This window comes from Hyperolius riggenbachi, chromosome 2 (assembly GCF_040937935.1).
Source record: "Hyperolius riggenbachi isolate aHypRig1 chromosome 2, aHypRig1.pri, whole genome shotgun sequence".
Classification (NCBI taxonomy): Eukaryota; Metazoa; Chordata; class Amphibia; order Anura; family Hyperoliidae; genus Hyperolius; species Hyperolius riggenbachi.
The window spans coordinates 36,401,575-36,424,088 of NC_090647.1; the positions used below are offsets into that span (position 1 = coordinate 36,401,575).

At 45.0% G+C, this 22,514-nt stretch overlaps 1 protein-coding gene across 3 annotated transcripts in view; it reads right to left on the minus strand.

The window, feature by feature from the left end:
• The window catches only part of ARHGEF17 (Rho guanine nucleotide exchange factor 17), a 371,957-nt gene that overhangs the window by 58,144 nt on the left and 291,299 nt on the right, over window positions 1-22,514 (minus strand). For all 3 annotated transcript variants that reach the window (XM_068266634.1, XM_068266632.1, XM_068266633.1), the window contains 2 exons: window positions 22,191-22,307; window positions 16,048-16,140 (listed from right to left, as the gene is read on the minus strand). In XM_068266634.1, the coding sequence (XP_068122735.1) occupies window positions 16,048-16,140; window positions 22,191-22,307 (210 nt within the window). The remainder of the gene's footprint in view (window positions 1-16,047; window positions 16,141-22,190; window positions 22,308-22,514) is intronic.

The window sequence follows — 22,514 nt, forward strand, 5'->3', positions numbered from 1 at the left end:
AGTGCCAGATAATCTCGGTTGAGCACCTTATTACCCTGCTTACTACGACTGCCAGAGACCACTCCATTGTGTGCCACACCCCCTTCATAGCAACAGAATGCATCACTAGTCTGTACCTTAACAACATGTCTGTACAGCACTTGGACCTAAACTGCTGCCTTGATGGATCGAGTCCCTGTGGGTGACCGTTATTGTGCATGTGATAGCAGGACTGGAGGTAACAGTCTGTATGTATAAAGGGCTGCTGACATCCGCTTATAGAATTAGGGCCAGTAAGGTATTACGTTTATGTTGCTCATATCGGGGCAGAGCCAGTAAGGACAAACATTTATACTGCCCATATCGGGGAATACATTATACATGTCTCTGTGATATCCTTTATCTGCTCCCAGCTGTGTTTGCAGTGAAATCACCCCAGTGCCAGCCATGCACAGACAACAAGAAGCGATCTGGAAAGGCTTACAAGAGCGCTGAGAATAACTGACTAATCCACATTATCTCACAGTGCTTATTGCTCATTAATGGCCCTGTGGGGAAATAAACCGCAGAGTATTTAAGAAATAACATCACACTTAAAGATGCCGCAGAGACAGCTGAGGTTACAAGAGGAAGTACCGGGAAACAATATCCTGTCCTGCAAGATACTGAGCGTTCCCAATCCACAGACCACACGTGTGACCAATCACAGGACTGTCTAATCACAGCACTGTCCAATCACAGGACTGACCAATCACAGGACTGGCCAATCACAGGACTGTCTAATCACTGCACTGTCCAATCACAGGACTGACCAATCACAGGACTGGCCAATCACAGGACTGACCAGTCACAGGACTGACCAGTCACAGGACTGGACAATCACAGGAGTGGCCAATCACAGGACTGACCAATCACAGGACTGACCAATCACAGGACTGTCTAATCACTGCACTGTCCAGTCACAAGACTGACCAATCACAGGACTGGCCAATCACAGGACTGTCTAATCACTGCACTGTCCAGTCACAAGACTGACCAATCACAGGACTGGCCAATCACAGGACTGTCTAATCACTGCACTGGCCAGTCACAAGACTGGCCAATCACGGGACTGTCTAATCAGAGGACTGCCCAATCACAGGACTTTCCCATCACAGTATTTTCCAATCAATGACCTGGCCCATCACAGGACTGTCCAATCACAGGACTGTCCAATCACAGGACTGTCGAATCACCAGCCTGTCCAATCACAGGACTGTCCAGTCACAGAATTGTCCAATCACTGGCCTGGCCCATCACAGGACTGTCCAATCACAGGCCGGGCCAAACTCAGGCCTGGCCAATCACAGGCCCGTCCAATCACTGGCCAGTCCAATCACAGAACTGTCCAATCTCAGGACTGCCCCATCACAGGCCTGTCTAATCACAAAACAGTCCAATCACAGGACTGTCCAATGAATGACCGGTCTGTGCAATCATTAGTCTGGCACATCACAGGACTGTCCAACCACAGGATTGTCCAATCACTGGGCAATGATAATTTTGCATAGCTAAACAGCCTAGGCTAAGCATCACTGGGAGGGTGGGGCTAAATACCAGCATACAGCAATATATAGATATAAGAAGTATTTCTGCAGCTGAAACCAGGAATACTATATTAGATTTTGCATTCTATGGCAAGTAATAGCAGTGCTGTTTTCCAGTGTGGAGTTCTGGCTACTGCTTGGGGAATTATTATTAACACCTGCTGGCTAACAAGGGAACTGCGGTATAAGGCAAGCTAAACACCATGCAGTTTTAAAGGGAAGGTCCAAGCAAAAAAAAAAAAAGAGTTTCACTTACCTGGGGCTTCTACCAGCCCCATGCAGCCATCCTGTGCCCTCGTAGTCACCCACTGCTGCTCCAGTCCCCCTCTGGCAGCTTTCTGACCTCGGAGGTCAGGGCCGAATTGCGTACATTTTTACACATTCCCGCTGGTGCAGGAACATTACCACATACATTTTTACGCGTTAGTGGTGCAACGCGTACATTTTTGTTCCTGCACTAGCTGGAATGCGTAAAAATGTATGCAATGTGGCCCTGACCTCCGAGGTCAGAAAGCTGCCAGCGGGGGACTGGAGCAGCAGTGAGTGACTACGAGGGCACAGGATGGCTACATGGGGCTGGTAGAAGCCCCAGGTAAGTGAAACTCATTTTTTTTTTTTGCTTGGACCTTCCCTTTAACTACAAATCATTTTCCCATTGAGAAAATGATCGGATCTGGTAAAGAATATACAGCTTACTGATTGCCAGCAACCAATGCCTAGTAAAAAATCCATCTGCTTCTCCATTACACATGCTGAAAAATGTTGATCAAAATACTGGCTATTGTTCTGTGTGTCTTTTAGGTTTATTTTCCACTGATATCCAGTCAGAAAAAAGATGGGAAATCTGGTCGGAAATTAAAAAAAAAAAAAAATCCCACGTGTATACATAAGCGTTCTACTATATCCAATTGATGTCAGATCTGAATATCAATCTGATCACTTACTCAAATAGCATGAGGAGGGAGGGGGTCCCAAATACTAACATTCCCTTTCTCCGATACTCCAGATCAGATGGTTTTATGGCTACACTTGCATAGCTCCCAACTGTCCATCTTTCCTCATCATTTGTCCCTCTTTCAGGACTTTGTCCCTCTCTCTATGTAAATATATATATAGTTCTCTACTACAAAATGTGTTTAAATAACTTTATTCCCATCCTTTAAATTGATATTTTACTAATTGTAAAATGTTACTCTGAAGGAAAATGAACCAGGATAGAAAGGACCAGTGTGGTATGAATTATAAAACTACATATATTTCTTATGAAATCTTTATGGTATGCGTGACTAGGGGTGTGACGGGGGCACGATCGGGGGCGTGGCTTAAGTGTCCCTCTTTCTCATCTCAAAAAGTTGGGAGTTATGCATTTGTTATGGGTGTGAAGATCCTGATTTGAGGAGAAACGAGCCCAGGCGCCCTTCTAAGTTACTTGAACTGCCCAGCTGCATGCAGATAGACCATATGCCAGGAGTAGTCTTTCCACACCAATAATGCAAGTGCTGCTGTGCTGGAGTTCCACCAAATCAAACACACACTGCTGCCGGGAGGTCCCTCTTCACTTCCCACTGTGATCCTGAGTCAGCTCACATCCAGGGGGACATAAACAGAGAGACAGGGACTCCCTCAGTGTCAAATAATTCAACTCAGCTTTTAATATAAAATCCAAGTAATAACACAGAAAAATCACACTCACTTCTGTGGGTCCTAAACCCTTTAGGACCCACTGGCTATCACCACCGCAGTGGTACTCATACACTTCACCAAATCGTTATGCAAGGATCTTGCCCGCTCTCTTCCCGACCAGTATCAGAGACCTGCCGTCGTCAGGGGCGGGGCAACACTCCTTTCAGACAAGAAAAGACAAATAACATTTATATCACGCTTTTCTCCTGGTAGACTCAAAGCGCCAGAGCTGCAGCCCCTAGGACACGCTCTATAGGCAGTAGCAGTGTTAGGGAGACTTGCCTAAGGTCTCCTACTGAATAGGTGCTGGCTTACTGATCAGGCAGAGCCGAGATTCGAACCCGGGTCTCCTGTGTCAGAGGCAGAACCCTTAACACCATCCAGTCGCCATTTTTTATAATGTAAATAATGATAGTTCATTACCTGCCATACAAATCCTGTCTGTGCGCGGATGGCCGCCATTGTGCCCAATTCCTGGCTGCCGCACGATTTGGTGAAATGTATGAGTAGCTACGCCGATTCTTCTGTGCATGTCTCTCTCCTGCCTGCCACGTGATGTCACGCTCGCGCCGCTCTGTCGCTGCTCCGCACAGCAACAGTACACGTCGTAAGCTACACAGCTGATGCCCAAGGGAGTTGAGTCCCGATCCCCGACATCCATCAAAGGTGTGTAGTCATCGTAAGTCTTTTTTTTACAGGTCACTTCACGTTTACTTTATGTAGCAGCCAAAAAGGACACGGGACATGTTACAGCAGGCAGTCTTCCCAATTACTTGTTAAAGTGGACCTGAACTCTTGCGCAGAGTAGAAGGAAAACATAGAGACATACACCCTGTATGTATTTAGAGAGTTTAGCCTGCCCAAGTCTCCCTTATCTGATTACAAGTTGTAATTTGATCCAGGGTCGGACTGGGCCACAGTAGTACTGTTTTTCCTCGGTGGGCCCTGCCTCCAGGTCTCTGGTGGGCCCCCCCTCCTTGTCTGACAGAGCTCCAATTGCTGCCTGCAGCACAAAAATTCTCTTCTCAGTGCTGTAATCACTCATGCTGAGAGCAGTGGCGTAGCTAAGGAGCTGTGGACCCCGATGCAAGTTTTACAATGGGGCCCCCCAACCACTCTATACATAACAATTGATATGACGCACCAAAACCTGACAATGGCAACTACAGTGTCAGAGGTGCAAGAAGGGGATGGGAAATAGCTTGTTAATGATTATCACTGTTCAAAGTATCTATAGAAGTGATTATTATGAGCACAGGACCAACAGAGAGGTAATACTGTAGTTGAGGGAGGGCCCTTCGGGGCCCCTTTGGCCCAAGGGCCCCGATGCGGTTGCAACCTCTGCGGTCGCAACCTCTGCAAAGTAGGACATTACTTTATATTGAAGGAGGGGACTCTATGCAAGTTTTGCTGGGCAGCAGTGTCTCTGAATTACAATGCTGCTAAGATCATGTACATTTGGCCCTGTCCATAATACATCATGACCACGCCCACCTTCCGGTGCATGGTCACGCCCTTTTTTCACCGCAATCATGGGATGTGTGGGCCCCAGGTTGAAATTTCTATGGTGGGCCCCCAGTGTCCCAGTCCGACCCTGATTTGATCTGTCACATGACTCAATGGCAGAGAAGCTCATTTTAAAGCACAGGAAGTTACCAATATGTCTGCTTCCATGAATCAGGAAGTAGAAGCAATGCAGGTTAATTTTAGGATTTGTATTAGCTGTAACAAAGAAATGTTTTTGTTTAAAGGTTTATTATGCTGTTGTGTATCTTTTAGAGCAGAGAGGATGTTCTGATTTCAGGTCTGCTTTAACACCTGAATCAGCGCCATAATTAGCATAACAAAGATCTGATTACCATAACAGTGCAGTGCCAGGTGTCAATAATGTGCTACACTTAGGGCTCATACACACATCAGACCATAGTCTTTGGAAAATGAAAGATCACAGACCAAGCTTACCACCCTTCATGTAGTATGAGAGCCATACTCTACACAGTCTGTTCTATGGAGCTGAACTCCCCATCAGACAGAAATCTTTGCAAGATGCTGCACACAAAGATGCTGTACAGACACAAAAGATCAGTATCTGCAAAAGATCTGTTCCTGCCAAAGATCCGTTCCTGCAAATTGCAATGATAGTCTATGAGATCTGCAGATCATCATACACACATGATTTAACGGACATTCATCTGCAGATCAGACAATCATCTGCAGATCTGAAAATCCATCCTGGTGGATCTGATCTGCAGATGAATGTCAGTTAAACAAGGTGTGTGTATGATGATCTGCAGATCTCATAGACTATGAATGCATTGTGCAGGAACGGATCTTTGGCAGGAACAGATCTTTTGCAGATACTGATCTGTTGAATGTGTACAGCATCTGTGTGTGCAGCATCCTGCAAAGATTTTATCTGATGGGGAGTTCAGCTCCATAGAAAAGACTGTGTAGGTATGGCTCTCATACTACATGGAAAGGGGTAAAATTGGTCTGTGATCTTTCATCTTCCAAAGACTATGGTCTGATGTGTGTATGAGTCTTTAGTGTTGCTATGATGCATCTCTCTCTCTCTCTCTCTCTCTATGTATATATATATATATATATATATATATATATATATACAGGATCTTCTCAAAAAATTATCATATTGTGATAAAGTTCATTATTTTCTATAATGTACTGATAAATATTAGACTTTCATATATTTTAGATTCATTACACACAACTGAAGTAGTTCAAGCCTTTTATTGTTTTAATATTGATGATTTTGGCATACAGCTCATGAAAACCCAAATTTCCTATCTCAAAAAATTAGCATATTTCATCCGACCAATAAAAGAAAAGTGTTTTTAAAACAAAAAAAGTCAACCTTCAAATAATTATGTTCAGTTATGCACTCAATACTTGGTCGGGAATCCTTTTGCAGAAATGACTGCTTCAATGCGGCGTGGCATGGAGGCAATCAGCCTTTGGGACTGCTCAGGTGTTATGGAGGCCCAGGATGCTTCGATAGCAGCCTCAAGCTCATCCAGTGTTGGGTCTTGGGTCTCTCAACTTTCTCTTCACAATATCCCACAGATTCTCTATGGGGTTCAGGTCAGGAGAGTTGGCAGGCCAATTGAGCACAGTAATACCATGGTCAGTAAACCATTTACCAGTGGTTTTGGCACTGTGAGCAGGTGCCAGGTCGTGCTGAAAAATGAAATCTTCATCTCCATAAAGCTTTTCAGCAGATGGAAGCATGAAGTGCTCCAAAATCTCCTGATAGCTAGCTGCATTGACCCTGCCCTTGATAAAACACAGTGGACCAACACCAGCAGCTGACATGGCACCCCAGACCATCACTGACTGTGGGTACTTGACACTGGACTTCAGGCATTTTGGCATTTCCCTCTCCCCAGTCTTCCTCCAGACTCTGGCACCTTGATTTCCGAATGACATGTAAAAGTTGCTTTCATCTGAAAAAAGTACTTTGGACCACTGAGCAACAGTCCAGTGCTGCTTCTCTGTAGCCCAGGTCAGGCGCTTCTGCCGCTGTTTCTGGTTCAAAAGTGGGTTCATGCTTCCATTTGCTGAAAGGCTTTATGGAGATGAAGATTTAATTTTTCAGCACGACCTGGCACCTGCTCACAGTGCCAAAACCACCAGTAAATGGTTTACTGACCATCGTATTACTGTGCTCAATTGGCCTGCCAACTCTCCTGACCTGAACCCCATAGAGAACCAGTGGGATATTGTGAAGAGAAAGTTGAGAGACGCAAGACCCAACACTCTGGATGAGCTTAAGGCCGCTATCGAAGCATCCTGGGCCTCCATAACACCTGAGCAGTGCCACAGGCTGATTGCCTCCATGCCACGCCGCATTGAAGCAGTCATTTCTGCAAAAGGATTCCCAACCAAGTATTGAGTGCATAACTGAACATAATTATTTGAAGGTTGACTTTTTTTGTTTTAAAAACACTTTTCTTTTATTGGTCGGATGAAATATGCTAATTTTTTTGAGATAGGAAATTTGGGTTTTCATGAGCTGTATGCTAAAATCATCAATATTGTAACAATAAAAGGCTTGAACTACTTCAGTTGTGTGTATTTGAATCTAAAATATATGAAAGTCTAATGTTTATCAGTACATTACAGAAAATAATGAACTTTATCATAATATGCTAATTTTTTGAGAAGATCGTGTATATATATATATATATATATATATATATATATATATATATATATATATATATATATATATAGCGCTGGCATCTTCTACAGAGTGTGCTAAAATAAATGACACCACTGTCACTCAGAGGAGCCCACAATGCATCTATACCGCAATCACAGTGCGGGGCACAGAACGTGTTACAATGTTTTATTCTTGGTTATCGGCCATCCTGATCAGCTGAATAGCGATATCTCCCTCTCGGATGGGTTGTCCTGTGCTCAGGTCTCGCAGGCCTCTCGCATTACCTGATTAGCGGTACCTAGAGGTCACCCTGACCCTGCAGAGGCAGCTTACAGCTGGTGGGAGCACTCCACAGCCTGGCACTGACAGCAGCCAATGAGAAGCCAGGATATCTCCAGATTACAGGAACACTTGCCTCTTATCAGCTGTGCAGAGTGCTCAATACCTGGAAGAGAACCTGTCACTGCGGAGGCTGTCAGCACAAATTACATAAACATTGTGCTGGCTATAATATGGAGGCAGCATCGCTCTCCCCCCTCCTGAGAGCAGTGGGAGCAGAGAGGAGCTACACAATGACTAATCAGAGTCTGGCTGTGATGTGAAGGGTGTCGTGCCCTCCTCAGCACCAGAGACTGATCACACAAACGTCAGGACAGACCCATCGATAGGAAGAGGCCGATCTGGGAAGCAGCTGACAATTTCACAGGAAAGCCCTGCATTATATACCATATACTGCTGCTGACTTGTAAGGCTATGTTCACATTATAAATCGCCAGAGCTACTGCAAGCACTAAGCGATTTATTGTGATTTTTTTTAATCGCCTTTCCCAGCACTTTCTAAGCACTATTGCAGAGCGATTCTTTGTTTCACTTCATGACGTCAGTCAGGAAGTGAACTCTTCCACCCGGAAATCGCTATACAAAGCACTTTTTCAAGCGCTTTGCGATTTCCCTATACCTGCCATTATAGGCAAATTGCCCCAAAAATAGTACAGGCAGCGCTTTGGTGAGCGGATCTGAATCAAACCGCTCATATGTGAACTCTCTCATAGGGAACCATTGCACAATCGCTTTTAGGGCGATTTCTTAAATCGGCAGCGATTAAAAAAAAATATGGAGGCGTTCATAGTGTGAACAAGCCCTGACTGATTTTTTTTTTAATTACCTTTTTTATTTCAGCCTCAATGTTTTTAAAGAGAACCCGAGGTGTGTTTAAAGAATGTTATCTGCATACAGAGGCTGGATCTGCCTATACAGCCCAGCCTCTGTTGCTATCCCAAACCCCCCTAAGGTCCCCCTGCACTCTACAATCCCTCATAAATCACAGCCGTGTTGTGAGGCTGTGTTTACATCTGTAGTGTCAGTCTCAGCTGCTCCCTCGCCTCCTGCATAGCTCCGGTCCCTGCCCCCGTCCCTTCCCTCCAATCAGCAGGGAGGGAAGGGATGCAGGCGGGGACTGGAGTTCTGCAGGAGGCGGGGAGAGCAGCAGACTGACACTATAGAGATAAACACAGCCAGCTCTGACAAGCTGTTTGTCAGCAGCGTGGCTGTGATTTATGAGGGATTGCAGAGTGCAGGGGGACCTTAGGGGGGTTTGGGATAGCAACAGAGGCTGGGCTGTATAGGCAGATCCAGCCTCTGTATGCAGATAATATTCTTCAAACCCACCTCGGGTTCTCTTTAAAGAGGCCCTGTAGTGACAAATAGCAGAATGCAGTGAATGGTTCAGGGTACCCATCTTTACGGTAATTTTTCTGAATTCAGCATCACACCCTATATCTACAGTGGCTTGCAAAAGTATTCGACCCCCTTGCAGTTTTCCACATTTTGTCATATTACTGCCACAAACATGCATCAATTTTATTGGAATTTCACGTGAAAGACCAACACAAAGTGGTGTACACGTGAGAAGTGGAACGAAAATCATTTGTAATTTGACAAAATGTGGAAAACTTCAAGGGCGCCGAATACTTTTGCAAGCCACTGTATATTAACTACAACTCCAATGTAAAGAAAAACATTTTGACTTGTTCCCATGGAAACACAGAATCCATGTTGATCGTATCGGCGGGTCGTTCGTAAGTCGGGCGTTTGAAAGTCGGGGACTACCTGTATTTCAAAAATGTTTTTTAAACTATGCAGCCTTGCAGCAGCCCTTTCTGTCACTAATAGGGTTTCTACTCAACCCAGAGGCTGACATGTAAGATAATCAGCCCCACTGTTAGGGGTGGATGGGGCGCAGCAGCAGGGGAGGGGGCGCAGGGAGCAGTAACTCAACTCTCTGAGATCCACACACTGCGTATCTACTTTCTCCTTCCGTCAGTTCCATTGGCAGCAGCATCCCCTGTAGTGACATGCTCTTATGTCACTACCAGGGGGCGCTGTTACCAATGCAGACTGAAAGTGGAAGAAAATATTCAGTGAGAATCATGGAGAGGTAAGTTACTACCACAGAGTAGTGGAGGAGGAGGGAGAGGCCTTACTGGCTACCTATACTGTGGGAGGGGGGGGGGGGGGGGGTGAATCACTGGCTACCTATCCAGAGGGGGTGGGGAGGAAAAGCAACTACAGCTATTGTAACATCCACACAGCAGGACCAGAAGGAGCGTCAGCCAATCACAACCACAGTAATGGTGGCGTCCAGACAGGCAGAACTAGCAGGAGAGTTACAATAATAACTGCAGCTACTCTAAAGGCTCATACACACATCAGACCATAGTCTTTGGAAAATGAAAGGTCACAGACCAATTTTACCCCCTTCCATGTAGTATGAGAGCCATACTCTACACAGTCTTTTCTATGGAGCTGAACTCCACATCAGACAGAAATCTTTGCAAGATGCTGCACACACAGATGCTGTACAGACACAAAAGATCAGTATCTGCAAAAGATCTGTTCCTGCCAAAAATCCATTCCTGCAAAATGCATCCATAGTCTATGAGCTCTGCAGATCATCATACACACATAATTTAACTGACATTCATCTGCAGATCAGATCCACCAGGATGGATTTTCAGATCTGCAGATGAATGTCAGTTAAATCATGTGTGTATGATGATCTGCAGATCTCATAGACTATGAATGCAATTTGCAGGAATGGATCTTTGGCAGGAATAGATCTTTTGCAGATACTGATCTTTTGTGTCTGTACAGCATCTGTGTGTGCAGCATCTTGCAAAGATTTCTATCTGATGTGGAGTTCAGCTCCATAGAATAGACTGTGTAGAGTATGGCTCTCATACTGCATGAAGGGTGGTAAGATTGGTCTGTGATCTTTCATTTTCAAAAGACCATGGTCTGATGTGTGTATGTGGCCTAACATCCACACGGCAGGACCAAAAGGAGCATCTGCCAATCCCAACTGCAGTGATGGGGACAGAGAGGCAGGAAGAAAAGCTGCTATTCACCACCGCAGGAGCAGCACAAATTCACAAAGGTACAAGGCAAAGCAAACAACAACTGTAACATGAGACCCAGTAATGCAGCTATGGCATCAGCTGATCACTATCACAGGAAGGGCTTGATTTACTAAGACAAATAGCATGCCTTATCAAAGTTGACACGCCTTGTCAGAGTAGCACAGCAAGCGCTACAAACGTATTCCTGCTAATTGGCAATGACGAGAGCTCCTCTCGTCCTGCCCTGAGCCCCTGCGGGTTCGTATGCTACTCTGATAAGCCATGCTAACTTTGATAAGGCGTGCTATTTGTCTTAGTGAATCAAGCCCAAAGTGTCAAGACAGGAAGAGGCTTTTATGTGGACATCCACCAATGAGAGCAGACATGCAAATTCCAACACAGGTGAATGGCAATCACTCCTGTGTTAGGCCTGGAACGCACTACAAAACTCTATCGCTAATCGCAAGCGTTTTGTATGAGCGGTTTGTAAGCGATTTCATGAGCGTTTTCAGTAGTGATTTTAAAAAGTGTTATCAATTTGCCGGCGATTGTGTAGCGATTAGCGTTTTAAATTCTGATTGGCCCTTTCAATTAATTTTGTTACAGTGTGCAGTAACTTCAAAACGCTTGCAAAATCGCTCTGTGCAGGTTTTGATGAGCGATTACGCCAGCGTTTATATATTTTACATTGCAGAAACGCTAACGCTAAAAATGCTGCAGGTCCTGAGTTTTGCGATTTGGTAATCGCAATCGCTCCAGTGGAATTTGGCCCATCCATTAACATCAGCGGAGCATTTAGGGAAATCGCTAGCGGTTTGAATCGCTCCCTAAACGCTCATAAAATCGCTCTAGTGGGTTTGAGCCCTTACTCTGACTGAAGACTGCAGGCTGATTGCAGATGGATAGGACTCTCATTACAAATGCATGCAGCACTCTGCAGCAGGGAAGTCAGAACTGCCTGGCTGCAGCTCAGCTACAACCAACAGAACATGCCACAGGTGAGTCCCTCCTCCACATATAGCATCCCTTCCTGGGAGTCAGTCTCCTGCATGCACAGTGTCTTTGGGCTTTAGCTCCCGTCTACTTTGTGAGGCTTCTCATTAGTAGCCTTTACTTCTCTATGCAGGAAGAGTCTTCCATGTCCAGCCACCCCCCTGGGTGACAAAACACCGTAACCTCAAGCCTGTATGGCCTGTCCGAGTCCTTCTATCGCTGCTGCAAGTCCACGCTGGGCTCTGCAGTCCCCCCTGAAGATATCGCCAGGCTAGCGACAATCTGCTTGTCTCTAGACTTCTGTATACCTGAAGCTTGTCAATCATCCTCCTCCGCACTGCCGCCTCCATTACAGGCTCCCCCCACGGCCTCTGCTAGCTTCCTCCAATCGGAAGCCAAGCCGCGACCCAGGAAGTACTTCCTGGGTCGCGGCTTGGCTTCCGATTGGAGGAAGTTAGAAGGACACGGAGGCATGTCACTGTGCACAGGACATGACTCTGTGTCCTATTGAGATTGAAAGAGAACCCGAGGTGGGGTTCTGACAATGCTAGCTGCACACAGAGGCTGGATCTGCCTATACTGCCCAGCTTCTGTTGCTATCCCAATCCCCCCTAAGCCCCCCTCCCCACCCCCGCGCTCTGCTATCCCCCATAAATCACAGCCGCGCTGTCAACACGCAGCGTGTCACAGCGGGCTGTGTATACAATCATATGCAAGAGGGTGCTGGGTACAATAAAGTATCTCTATAGGGCACAGAGATACAACCTCCAGCAAGCTGGAACAGCAGACAACAGTAATAATATACAGCGTAAATTCAAGTCTGTGGAAATATCCACCACACCGTAATTCCTCAGAGGTGTGGTTACCTCTGAATGGGAACCCTGTGTGTGAGATCCTCCAAAGGACGGAGTGGAGGAGTCTCGGCCTCTAGCAGCAAGGGTTTGCTAGTGGCGGTCGTCTCAAAGAGGCAAGCCTCTGATAGAACCCTACAGTGGGAGATGTTCCACTGAAGGGAGAAAGGTCAGACAAAATGAGGTTCAGCAACAGATCAGGCGGCAGCAGTACAGAAACGTGAGACAAGAGAATAGTCGGAAACCAAGCCAATAGTCGATAACGGTACGGGCTGGCGAAGTACAGAATCAGGAAGCAGAGGAGTAGTCAAGGCACAGAATCATACACGATAAATCAAACAGTAATAATATGTGTATATATTGGCGATAAACCAATATATAACACAATATCAGAGACAAAGCTGACTAGGTCTGAGTGCTGACACAGGGTATCGCAAACACAGACGAAGTGTGACTGAAAAGCACTTCCTTATATACTGCCTGGGAGAGAAGTCTCCACCCCAGGCAGCAACTAATCAGAGCAGGCTAAAATGTCAGCTGACCTCCATGCAGTAGGGCTTGTAACACCGAGAGGGACAGACTAACCAGCAAGCTCATGGTGACCCAGAACTCATTGGAGTGTGTAAGGGACTACAATGGTCCTAAAAGCCCCCTTACTAAGATGTTAAGAAAAACAAAAGTTTGCTTTCTTAAAACAGAAAGAATTTGCGATAATTCAGGTTGGAGTGAGCTTAAGATGTCTCCCAGTGCATCACTGCTGAATATATGCAAAATAACCATTGTACCCTTAGAAGCTAAACACACCTCCAGAACCGCTGGAATGCAATGATGTGTCAGCTTGTTAATTTGTACAGAGCCATAATAATCCAACATGCATACAGACGGTTTCGGATTGTTTGATCCTCATCAGTGCATGGCATGTATTAATTTGGCTCTATGCAGTAGGGCTTGTAACACCGAGAGGGACAGACTAAGTAGGTAAATACTTGTTCTACTTACATAACATGTTATTATAGTTTCCACATTTTTATTTCAGTTAAATTTTATATAGTAAATAAAGAGAAACATGTTCCGGGCATTTTCCATCTTTACTGCCTCTGAATGAAGCCAATCTTGATGCAATTTTCTCCCTTATTCTTTTCCCACCTAGAAACTGCACTGCCATATCTAGCTTACTTTGTAAACATATGTGAGCACAGCCTAGATCGTATTTCAGCAGCTTCTGCAGAGGGGTGAAGTGTATTTCCCTTCTCAGCTTTAGCCTGTCACACTGAACTGCCCTCAGCCCATCAGTGAGGAGCATTAAGGAATTTGAGAGGGGACATAACAAGCGCTCCTCTCCACGGCAATGCACCAAAATAGAGCCATGCTGACTGAGATAAGATTCATTACATCAGAAACATTTATGATTATATTCAATGCAGACTACATGTAGACTGCATAATAAACACAGAGCAGTGGGTAAATGGAATTTCATTTTGTGGCTGGCAATCCCACTATAACAAAATCCAGCCAAAGTAAATCTAACTGTCCATAAAATGACATTCCTGAATCCCTCATGATAAGGGCAGCCCTACTATTATCTTCTTCCTGATATGCCCCATGTTTTGTCGACTCTGAATGCACAGTGTACATGTTACTAATCACAGCACCTTCCCACAATGCTCCAGGGAAGAAGACTTGAACTCTTTTGCCTAGGCAAATGTCCCCTTATGGAAGTTTCCTGAAAGCTTTTTATGAATGTGAAATACTGTTTCTCGTCAAAGAGGAATATTGCTGATATACAGCGCGATAGGAGAGCCATTAATACTAACACTCCAAATGAGCCAACTACATTCTTGGCTCCGCTTGGCGGACGTGACAGGTACTCGGGAATAAAACATGGCTTTTAATATATCTTTCTTCAAGCTATATTTAGTCTGTAAAAATTCCAAGTCCCTGAAGCAAGTCACAGCCTTATTAGCAGCCCCCCCCCCCCCCCAATCAGAGGACTCTGGCAAACATCGCGACATCCCAGGCACGTCTTTCAGGGCGAAAAACTTGTGAATTGTTGGCTCAGAGCGGTGCTGGAGAAGCAGAGGTTTCTGACAGGGCTCGGCGGAGGGTGCCAAGCGCTCTTCTGTGTTCAGTAACCGCATAGCGCCGTCTGACGCTAACATTACCTAACCACCCTACATAAACCAGACTTCCTAACCCTGACCAGACAATATAACACAGTAACGGCTCAAAAGACATAGACCACAGGAGAGACTAATAATGAAGAGAGGCTAGAGAGAGAGAGAGCCAGAACTGTCTGCTCAGCTCGCTACAGACGCCAGGCATCGTCACCAACCGCCGGCACACCAAGGAGAGGCAAGATGGGGTCTTAGGCACAAAGGAAGGTGGGATCTCTTAGATTTTAGTTCTGTGCGGACCGTGCACTCTACGTGACCTCTACAGTCTCTGACTTTCAGGGCAGGCGATACCGTATGGGGAGCCTGGGCAATTGTCCCAGAGCTGGCTGCTAGCCCTCTCTACAACTGTTGCTCCCCAAGACCCCTGCAGAGTCATTTGCAGAGTAGCGTCTCACCTGTCCCGGCAGGCGCACTCCTCCGTTAGTCAGTGGATCCACACACTTCCCAACTTCATCCACACGGGGGCGCCTCTCCTCCGTGACACGGTGCATGTTGCTACATAGCCAGCCACTGGTGGATGAAGAAGGGAATCACAGTGCCACGGACTGACAAAGGAGTACAAAGGGGAGAGGTGAGACCAAAGGCCATGGAGATCATGGGGGGGAAGGTAAGGGTCCCAGCAGCCGGTTTCAGGAGGGAAATTGGCATAAGAAAGGGGCCTTTAACACCACTTTAGGGAAGGGGGCTAGATTGTAGCTAGAACTGGCCCTGCTGACTTTGGCAGAAATATTGCATTATTCATCTATATTTCTTTTGCTTTATGGTTTTTCTTTTTCAAGGTGCCATAATAACCTTACTGAAATGCTACATCATTTATTTGTGCAATGGCGGGAAAACAGACAATCTGCTATTAGCAATTTAAAATGACTGTGGTAGTGGGTGTGGCTTACTACGTAAGTGTGCAACAAAAGAGGAGCAAAGCTTTATAGTATAAAGATAACATGTTAGAATGCGGGGGGGGGGGCACACTGATAGAGAGAAAGGAGCAGAGGGGCTGGTAATGTGCGAATATGTAGGATTCAGAGGCTTCTCTCTCCCGGCGTAAGTATCTATTTCTTTCCTTTTATAAAGTCACGGGTTAACTTTAGGTTGCTTAATCCGAGCATTGACTGTAAGCCGGTTCATCTTCAATGAAAACTCTAGAACCATTAAAATACAGCCATTTTCATGGTACAAGAGTTGCAAGCAGACAGGTCCTCTTACCTTCACGATGAGCTCATAGCGTGGGATCCTCTGGACCGGTTTGATCATCAGGTCGGACAGAGCCTGTTTTTCTTTGTTCTCGCGGGTGCATTGCTGTGAACAGAGATTGAGGGGTGAAATAAACTGACCTCAGAGGACAATTAAAGCACAGAAATGTCACATGTCACAAAGAGTGTTATCAGCATCACTACATCCGAATGTACACTGCAAATTCTAAAAGGGTTTTTCTTTAATTTTTAAGCAGCCAATTTATTTGAAGGCTTGCAATTTCTCCAGGTCAATTTATTTTAGCACTTTTTTTTATTATTTCTTAATTGTTACATTTCCTTTGCTTCTAATTAGTACTGCTGTGATGTGTATTTATGACCACTTGTCGCTAGGGGGCAGTGTGAGATAATAACAGAGGACTTCTGCTTTCAGTTTCTATATTTTCTGCTAGAAAGAGATCAAAGCATTCAAAGTCCTTAAAGTGAACCAGAGACGAAGCATCCTCATGTATTTTACCTTATAAATCAGTGGGAACATGACAGTAAACACCTAATCTGCTCTTTGTTACATTGTTCTCTGTTTAATTTGCCTGTTATCACCTCTAAGATAAGAATCCCGACTAAGCAGTCGGTCTGGCTTTGCTACAGAATAATTATAGCTGAGACTGTGTTCTTTGCTGTCTTCAAGTCCAAGCCTGCCCCCTGCTGGCTTTGCTCAGGAATCATTATAGCTGAGTCATTATAGCAAAGCCAGACTCAATGCTCAGTCCAGGATTCTTATCTCAGCTAGATAACAGACACTTTTAGCAGTGAGGATGGAACAGAGAGCATGGTAAGTGTTTTCTCTAATGTTACCACTGATTTCCATGGTAAAATACATGAGGGTGCTTCGTCTCTGGTTCACTTTAAGGTGCCTTCCGGTTCCGGTTCCACCTGGAACAGAACTGGTTAAGGGACCACTATCGTGAAAAAAAATGTAAAAACCAAAATACACGTAAACACATATAAATAAGAAGCATGTTTCTTTCAGAGTAAAACGAGCCATAAATGACTTTTCTCCTGTGTTGCTGTCACTTATAGACAGTAGAAATATGCCAGAGCCGACAGGTATGTTGGATTATTAGTATTTTGTTTATTTTTTACAAAAGCAATCCTTGGAAGAGTTCTATACAAAGATGCTGGCTGCAAACCCATCCTCAAGTTCGCAAACTATTTCAAAGTTGGTCTGAGTAGTAAAAATGTATCTGTACCGTGAAGAAGAAGAAGGTGAGAGAAGGTGAGGTGAATAACAAAAGGTGTAAGACCTGCCCTTATATCTTGTGCACAAGCCAAATACAAATACCAAACTCACAGAAATATCATCAAATATCAGACCAATTTTCCTATGAATCATACAATGTTGTATACATGATACGCTGCAGGAAATGCCCCTCAAGAGGAATCTATATAGGAGAAACAGGACAAAAACTGCGCACAAGAATGAACCATCACCAGGGCAACAAGAGGTTGCGACCGCATCAGGGCCCTTGGGCCCTCGAAGGGCCCTCCCTCAACTGCAGTATTAGCTCTCTATTGGTCCTGTGCTCATAATAATCACTTCTATAGATACTTTGAATATTGGTAATCATTAACAAACTGTTCCCCATCCCCTTCTTGCACATCTGACACTGTAGTTGCCATTGGCAGGTTTTGGTGCTCCATATCAATTGTTATGTATAGAGTGCTTAGGGGGCCCCATGTAAAACATGCATCGGAGACCACAGCTCCTTAGCTACGCCACTGACCATCAGCGCTTTAAAATTAATGAGGGTAAAATGGACACACCAGTGGCCCAACACTTCTGTGAACCAGGTCACAGCCTGCAAGATCTCAAAGTACTTATTCTTAAGAGTGACTTCAAAAATGAACAAGCAAGAAAGTATGAAAATGTTTAAGACATTAACAGAAGGTTTAAATTGTGGAATGGGATTCATGACTCCTTATGTAACATGATTAACTTGGCTTCATGATCTTCAGAAACCTGCTAGATATTATGTGTGCTTGCATGAACTCACTGGCTCCAGCCTGCTGATCACCTGACATCTAACTGCTAAACAGTAACCAGCACAACTGCCATCTACGTGTTTACTATTTACCTGCATCAGTGTTTTACTTCAGCTAACATCTGGAAATATGCCTGAAGAAGGGGACTAGATCCCAGAAAGCTTGTGCTAACATCTGGAAATATGCCTGAAGAAGGGGACTAGATCCCAGAAAGCTTGTGCTAACATCTGGAAATATGCCTGAAGAAGGGGACTAGATCCCAGAAAGCTTGTGCTAACATCTGGAAATATGCCTGAAGAAGGGGACTAGATCCCAGAAAGCTTGTGCTAACATCTGGAAATATGCCTGAAGAAGGGGACTAGATCCCAGAAAGCTTGTGCTAACATCTGGAAATATGCCTGAAGAAGGGGACTAGATCCCAGAAAGCTTGCAATATTTTACTTTATCAGTTAGCCATTAAAAGGTATTACTTTTACAAGACTTTGGCCTCGATTCATCATTGTCTTTGAGATAACTTTTTCCAGTTTGTTAAATTACCGAATTCGAAGTTTATCGATTTCTAGTTTTATTCATCAAGGTTTTTTCGCATTCGTTGTGAATTCGATAACAATTCGGTAACCATTCGGTAACGTGTCGATATTTCCATTTTACAGCGGTAATTTAACACAAGGCCATAAGATTCCCATGGAATTGTGGGTAAAACGGCAGTCCTTTGAACACCACCTAGCAAAATTCCGAATAGGGCTTAACACCTGGACCAGGATTCTGGAAGTGGCTTGGGACAATCCCACAATTTGATAGGAGCCTTTTCTAAAAAAAATATAGTGCAGCTAGCTGATTAGTTAACCCTGGCACTGAAGATGTCCTGGTATAGCAAATAAATCTATTTTCTTGCAAATTGATGTAGTTCTATTCCGTTTTAACGCATCACTACCGAATGATTACCGAATTATTACCGAATGCTCGCTAACAGCTGTAGATAAATTTGATGAATCCTGAAATCAACTTAACGAATTCGGTATTTTACCAAAGTGTCGTTAACCAATTCGATAAGTCTTGATGAATCAAGGCCTTTGTTTTTTTTCTACATATATGAAGTTGGTCCGAGCAACTGCCAATCGCTAAGTGCTTTTGAAATAAAACCCTGAGAATCCCTGTGCAGTGATGGGCTAGCCCAAAACCTGTTGGTTCTGTCAGATTTCTACTACCTACTGTAAGTGACAGCAACATGGGAGAAAAGTAATTTATGGCTCATTTTCCTCTGCAAGAAATGTACTTCTTACGGTAGTTGTATGTGTTTACATATAATTTGAATTTTAAAATGTTGGTGATAGAGGTCCTTTAAGCCCTTATGCTAGGTACACACCATACAATTTTCTGGCAGATTTACCTGCCAGATCGATTATTTCCAACAGGTCCGATCTGAATTTTGATCGATTTTCCATAGAAGTGAACGGAAATCGGTCGGAAAATCAAAATAATCGATCGGGGAGGTAAATCTGCCAGAAAATTGTATGGTGTGTGCCTAGCATAAATTGTATGCTGCCAATAAGATTATACATCTAAAGGGATGCCGGGGAGGTAATCGTTCTCGTTTTCAGCCCAGAGACTAATCACTCCTCCCTACAGATTCCTGTCAGTAGCTCCTTCCAGAAAGCCTGTGTCGCCACCTCCACAGCAGAAACAGGCAAGATACAGCTATGGATCTGGATAGAATCCTTTGGCCATATCCAGCCCAATCATGAATATTGCTTTATCTTCTCTCAGCCTAAGGCCCGGTTCACATTTGCGTAACCGGAACCTATACTGTACAAACGGAACGGATGTGAAAGGATCCAATGTTAACCTATGGATCCATTCACATGCCTCCGTTGGTACGGATACGTTCCATACGTTCCGGTCCCCAGATCTAAAAAATGCTGCAGGCCCTAATTTTCCGGACCGTTTTGCCCAGCGGAATGGATCCAGACAAAAATACTGCAACATTGGGGCAATGAGAAACAGAACGTTTCTTCACACTAGTGAAGAAACGCACCGTTCCACGGGGGAATGTGCCGACGCAAATCTAGCGACGGGAGGGTGAGGGAGGGTGCAGCAGCCGGGTGGGAGGGCTAGGGAGGGTTTATACATACCTAATCTTCTGTAGCAGCCGGCGCCAGAGGCTTCCGTCTTCTTCCGTGTCATGTGACTACATGACGTGCTGTGTAGTCACAGCGGAAGAAGAGGAAGCCTCTACTGCCAGCTGCCTATGAAGATAAGGTATGTATTGACGAGTGAAAACGGATCCGATCAATCATTGATCAGATCCGTTTTCACTCATGTGAACCGGGCCACGGACTGAGCCATCCAGATCCGTTTGGCTGAAAACGCAAATGTGAACCGGGCCTAAGTGAAGGAGTGAAGTAAGTATATTCAGTACATCTCTTCTGCGCTGCCTATTTCCACCGCTCCTGATATATCCCTCCACCGGGCTATAAACACTCATTTCTGCTCTTCAGTCTTTTCACCAATCAATTTTCTCCGCTCCCCGGCCATCTCTCCAGCATCTCTCCGCTAGATGAAATGCTGGGGCAGAGGAACGACCTTCACCAGTGATTGGATCAGGCCAGAGCGAATCTAATCCAGACACAGAGCAATAATCATGCTGCCAACAATACAATTAGGCCTAATGAAACTATCCAGACACGGTAAATATGTGTTACGATGCACGGCCCATTCACTGAGAGCGGCATTCTGGGAAATCTATTTACTGGTGCCAGCAGGGGGGGAAATGAATTCACTACAGAGGTCTGGACTAGCAACCAGCCCCTGCTGCAGCATAAACAACATATATTATTGGTGGAGATACTATATATATATATATATATATATATATATATATATATATATATATATACACATACACACACATATGTGTACTTAGGGGGCCCATACACCTAACGATTTTCCCGCCGATATACGGCTGATTCGATCACAGTGATCGAATTGGCTGTGAAATTGCCGCGCACACCGCTGACAGAACGATCGATTTCCGTCCGAAATCGAACGTTCCCATCGATCCGTCTGTGCGGAACATTTCTCTCGGTCGCCGGCGGGTCGGGAGTGCGTCGATAGCGATATTTGAATGCCCGACGACCGACGCAATACAGCGGGTATACATTACCTGTTCCGGCCGGCGCGAGTCCCCGCTGTCACCTTTCCGCGCTGGGTTCCAGACCGGCCGCTGCTACACAGAACTTCCTGTCCCGGCAGGAAGTTTAAACAGTAGAGCGCCCTCTACTGTTTAAACTTCCCCTGGACAGGAAGTTCAGTAGCTGCAGGAACGGTCTGAAGCCCGGAGCGGGGAAGAAGACAGCGGTAACAGCGGGGACTCGCGTCGATCAAGTAATGTATGCAAAGGGGGGGGGGGGGTGATTTAGACCCTACTGACCAAAAAGATCAGCAGGGCTGCCAGGCAACTGGTATTGTTTAAAAGGAAATAAATATGGCAGCTTCCATTGGTCCCACATCTCGGGTTCCTTTTAACCCTGACACTGTTCCTTGGAAGGAGCAATGCTGAAGCTGAAATACTGTGGACACATGCAGGTTGATTCACTTATGGTATTGCGCTCGTCAGTGGGAGTTACTTGTAGTGCATGCCCGCTACACGCAGTCCTGGCAGCATAGTGTGCGCTCCTCAGTGCCAGCATGGCCGCTACTACGCTAACTAAAGTCGGCTGTGTACAGAGGGGCCCGGTCCCTGACTGACATCGTGCTCGCCGCTCCCCCATATGACATCACACACGTGTCACTCCGTCATGACTCCGCCCCTTTGTTGTCAGCTACACAGCTGACCCGTGTCTGTCCAGCCCGGCCTAGCCATGTTGTATCATAGATGTGTATGCACCTTTACACTAGATACACACCATACTATTTTTCTGGCAGATCATTTAGCTGCAGATCGATTTTTTCCAACATGTCTGTGGAAAATCGTTTGAAATTCAGATTAGACATGTTGGAAAAAATCGATCTGGCTGCTAATCTGCCAGAAACTTGTATAGTGTGTACCTACCATAACTTCTCCTTACAGTTTGTTAAGATAACATACAGATAATAAAGCCACTGTGATATTACCTCCAGGAATTTTATAAAGGCGGGCCGGGCTTCCTTGGCCACTCTGACGGCATCCTTGGCATTCAGGAAGTTATCGATGTACGCCGAGTAGATGCTGACCAGGATGTCCTTGGAAAACTGTGCAGAGGAGAACAGATCATTTATTACATGAGAGATAAATGTGAGTTAAAGAGACACTGAAGCGAAAAAAAATATATGATATAGTGAATTGGTTGTGTACTATGAATAAATACTAGAAGATTAGCAGCAAAGAAAATATTCTCATATTTTTATTTTCAGGTATATAGTGTGTTTTCTAACATTGCATCATTCTATAATATGTGC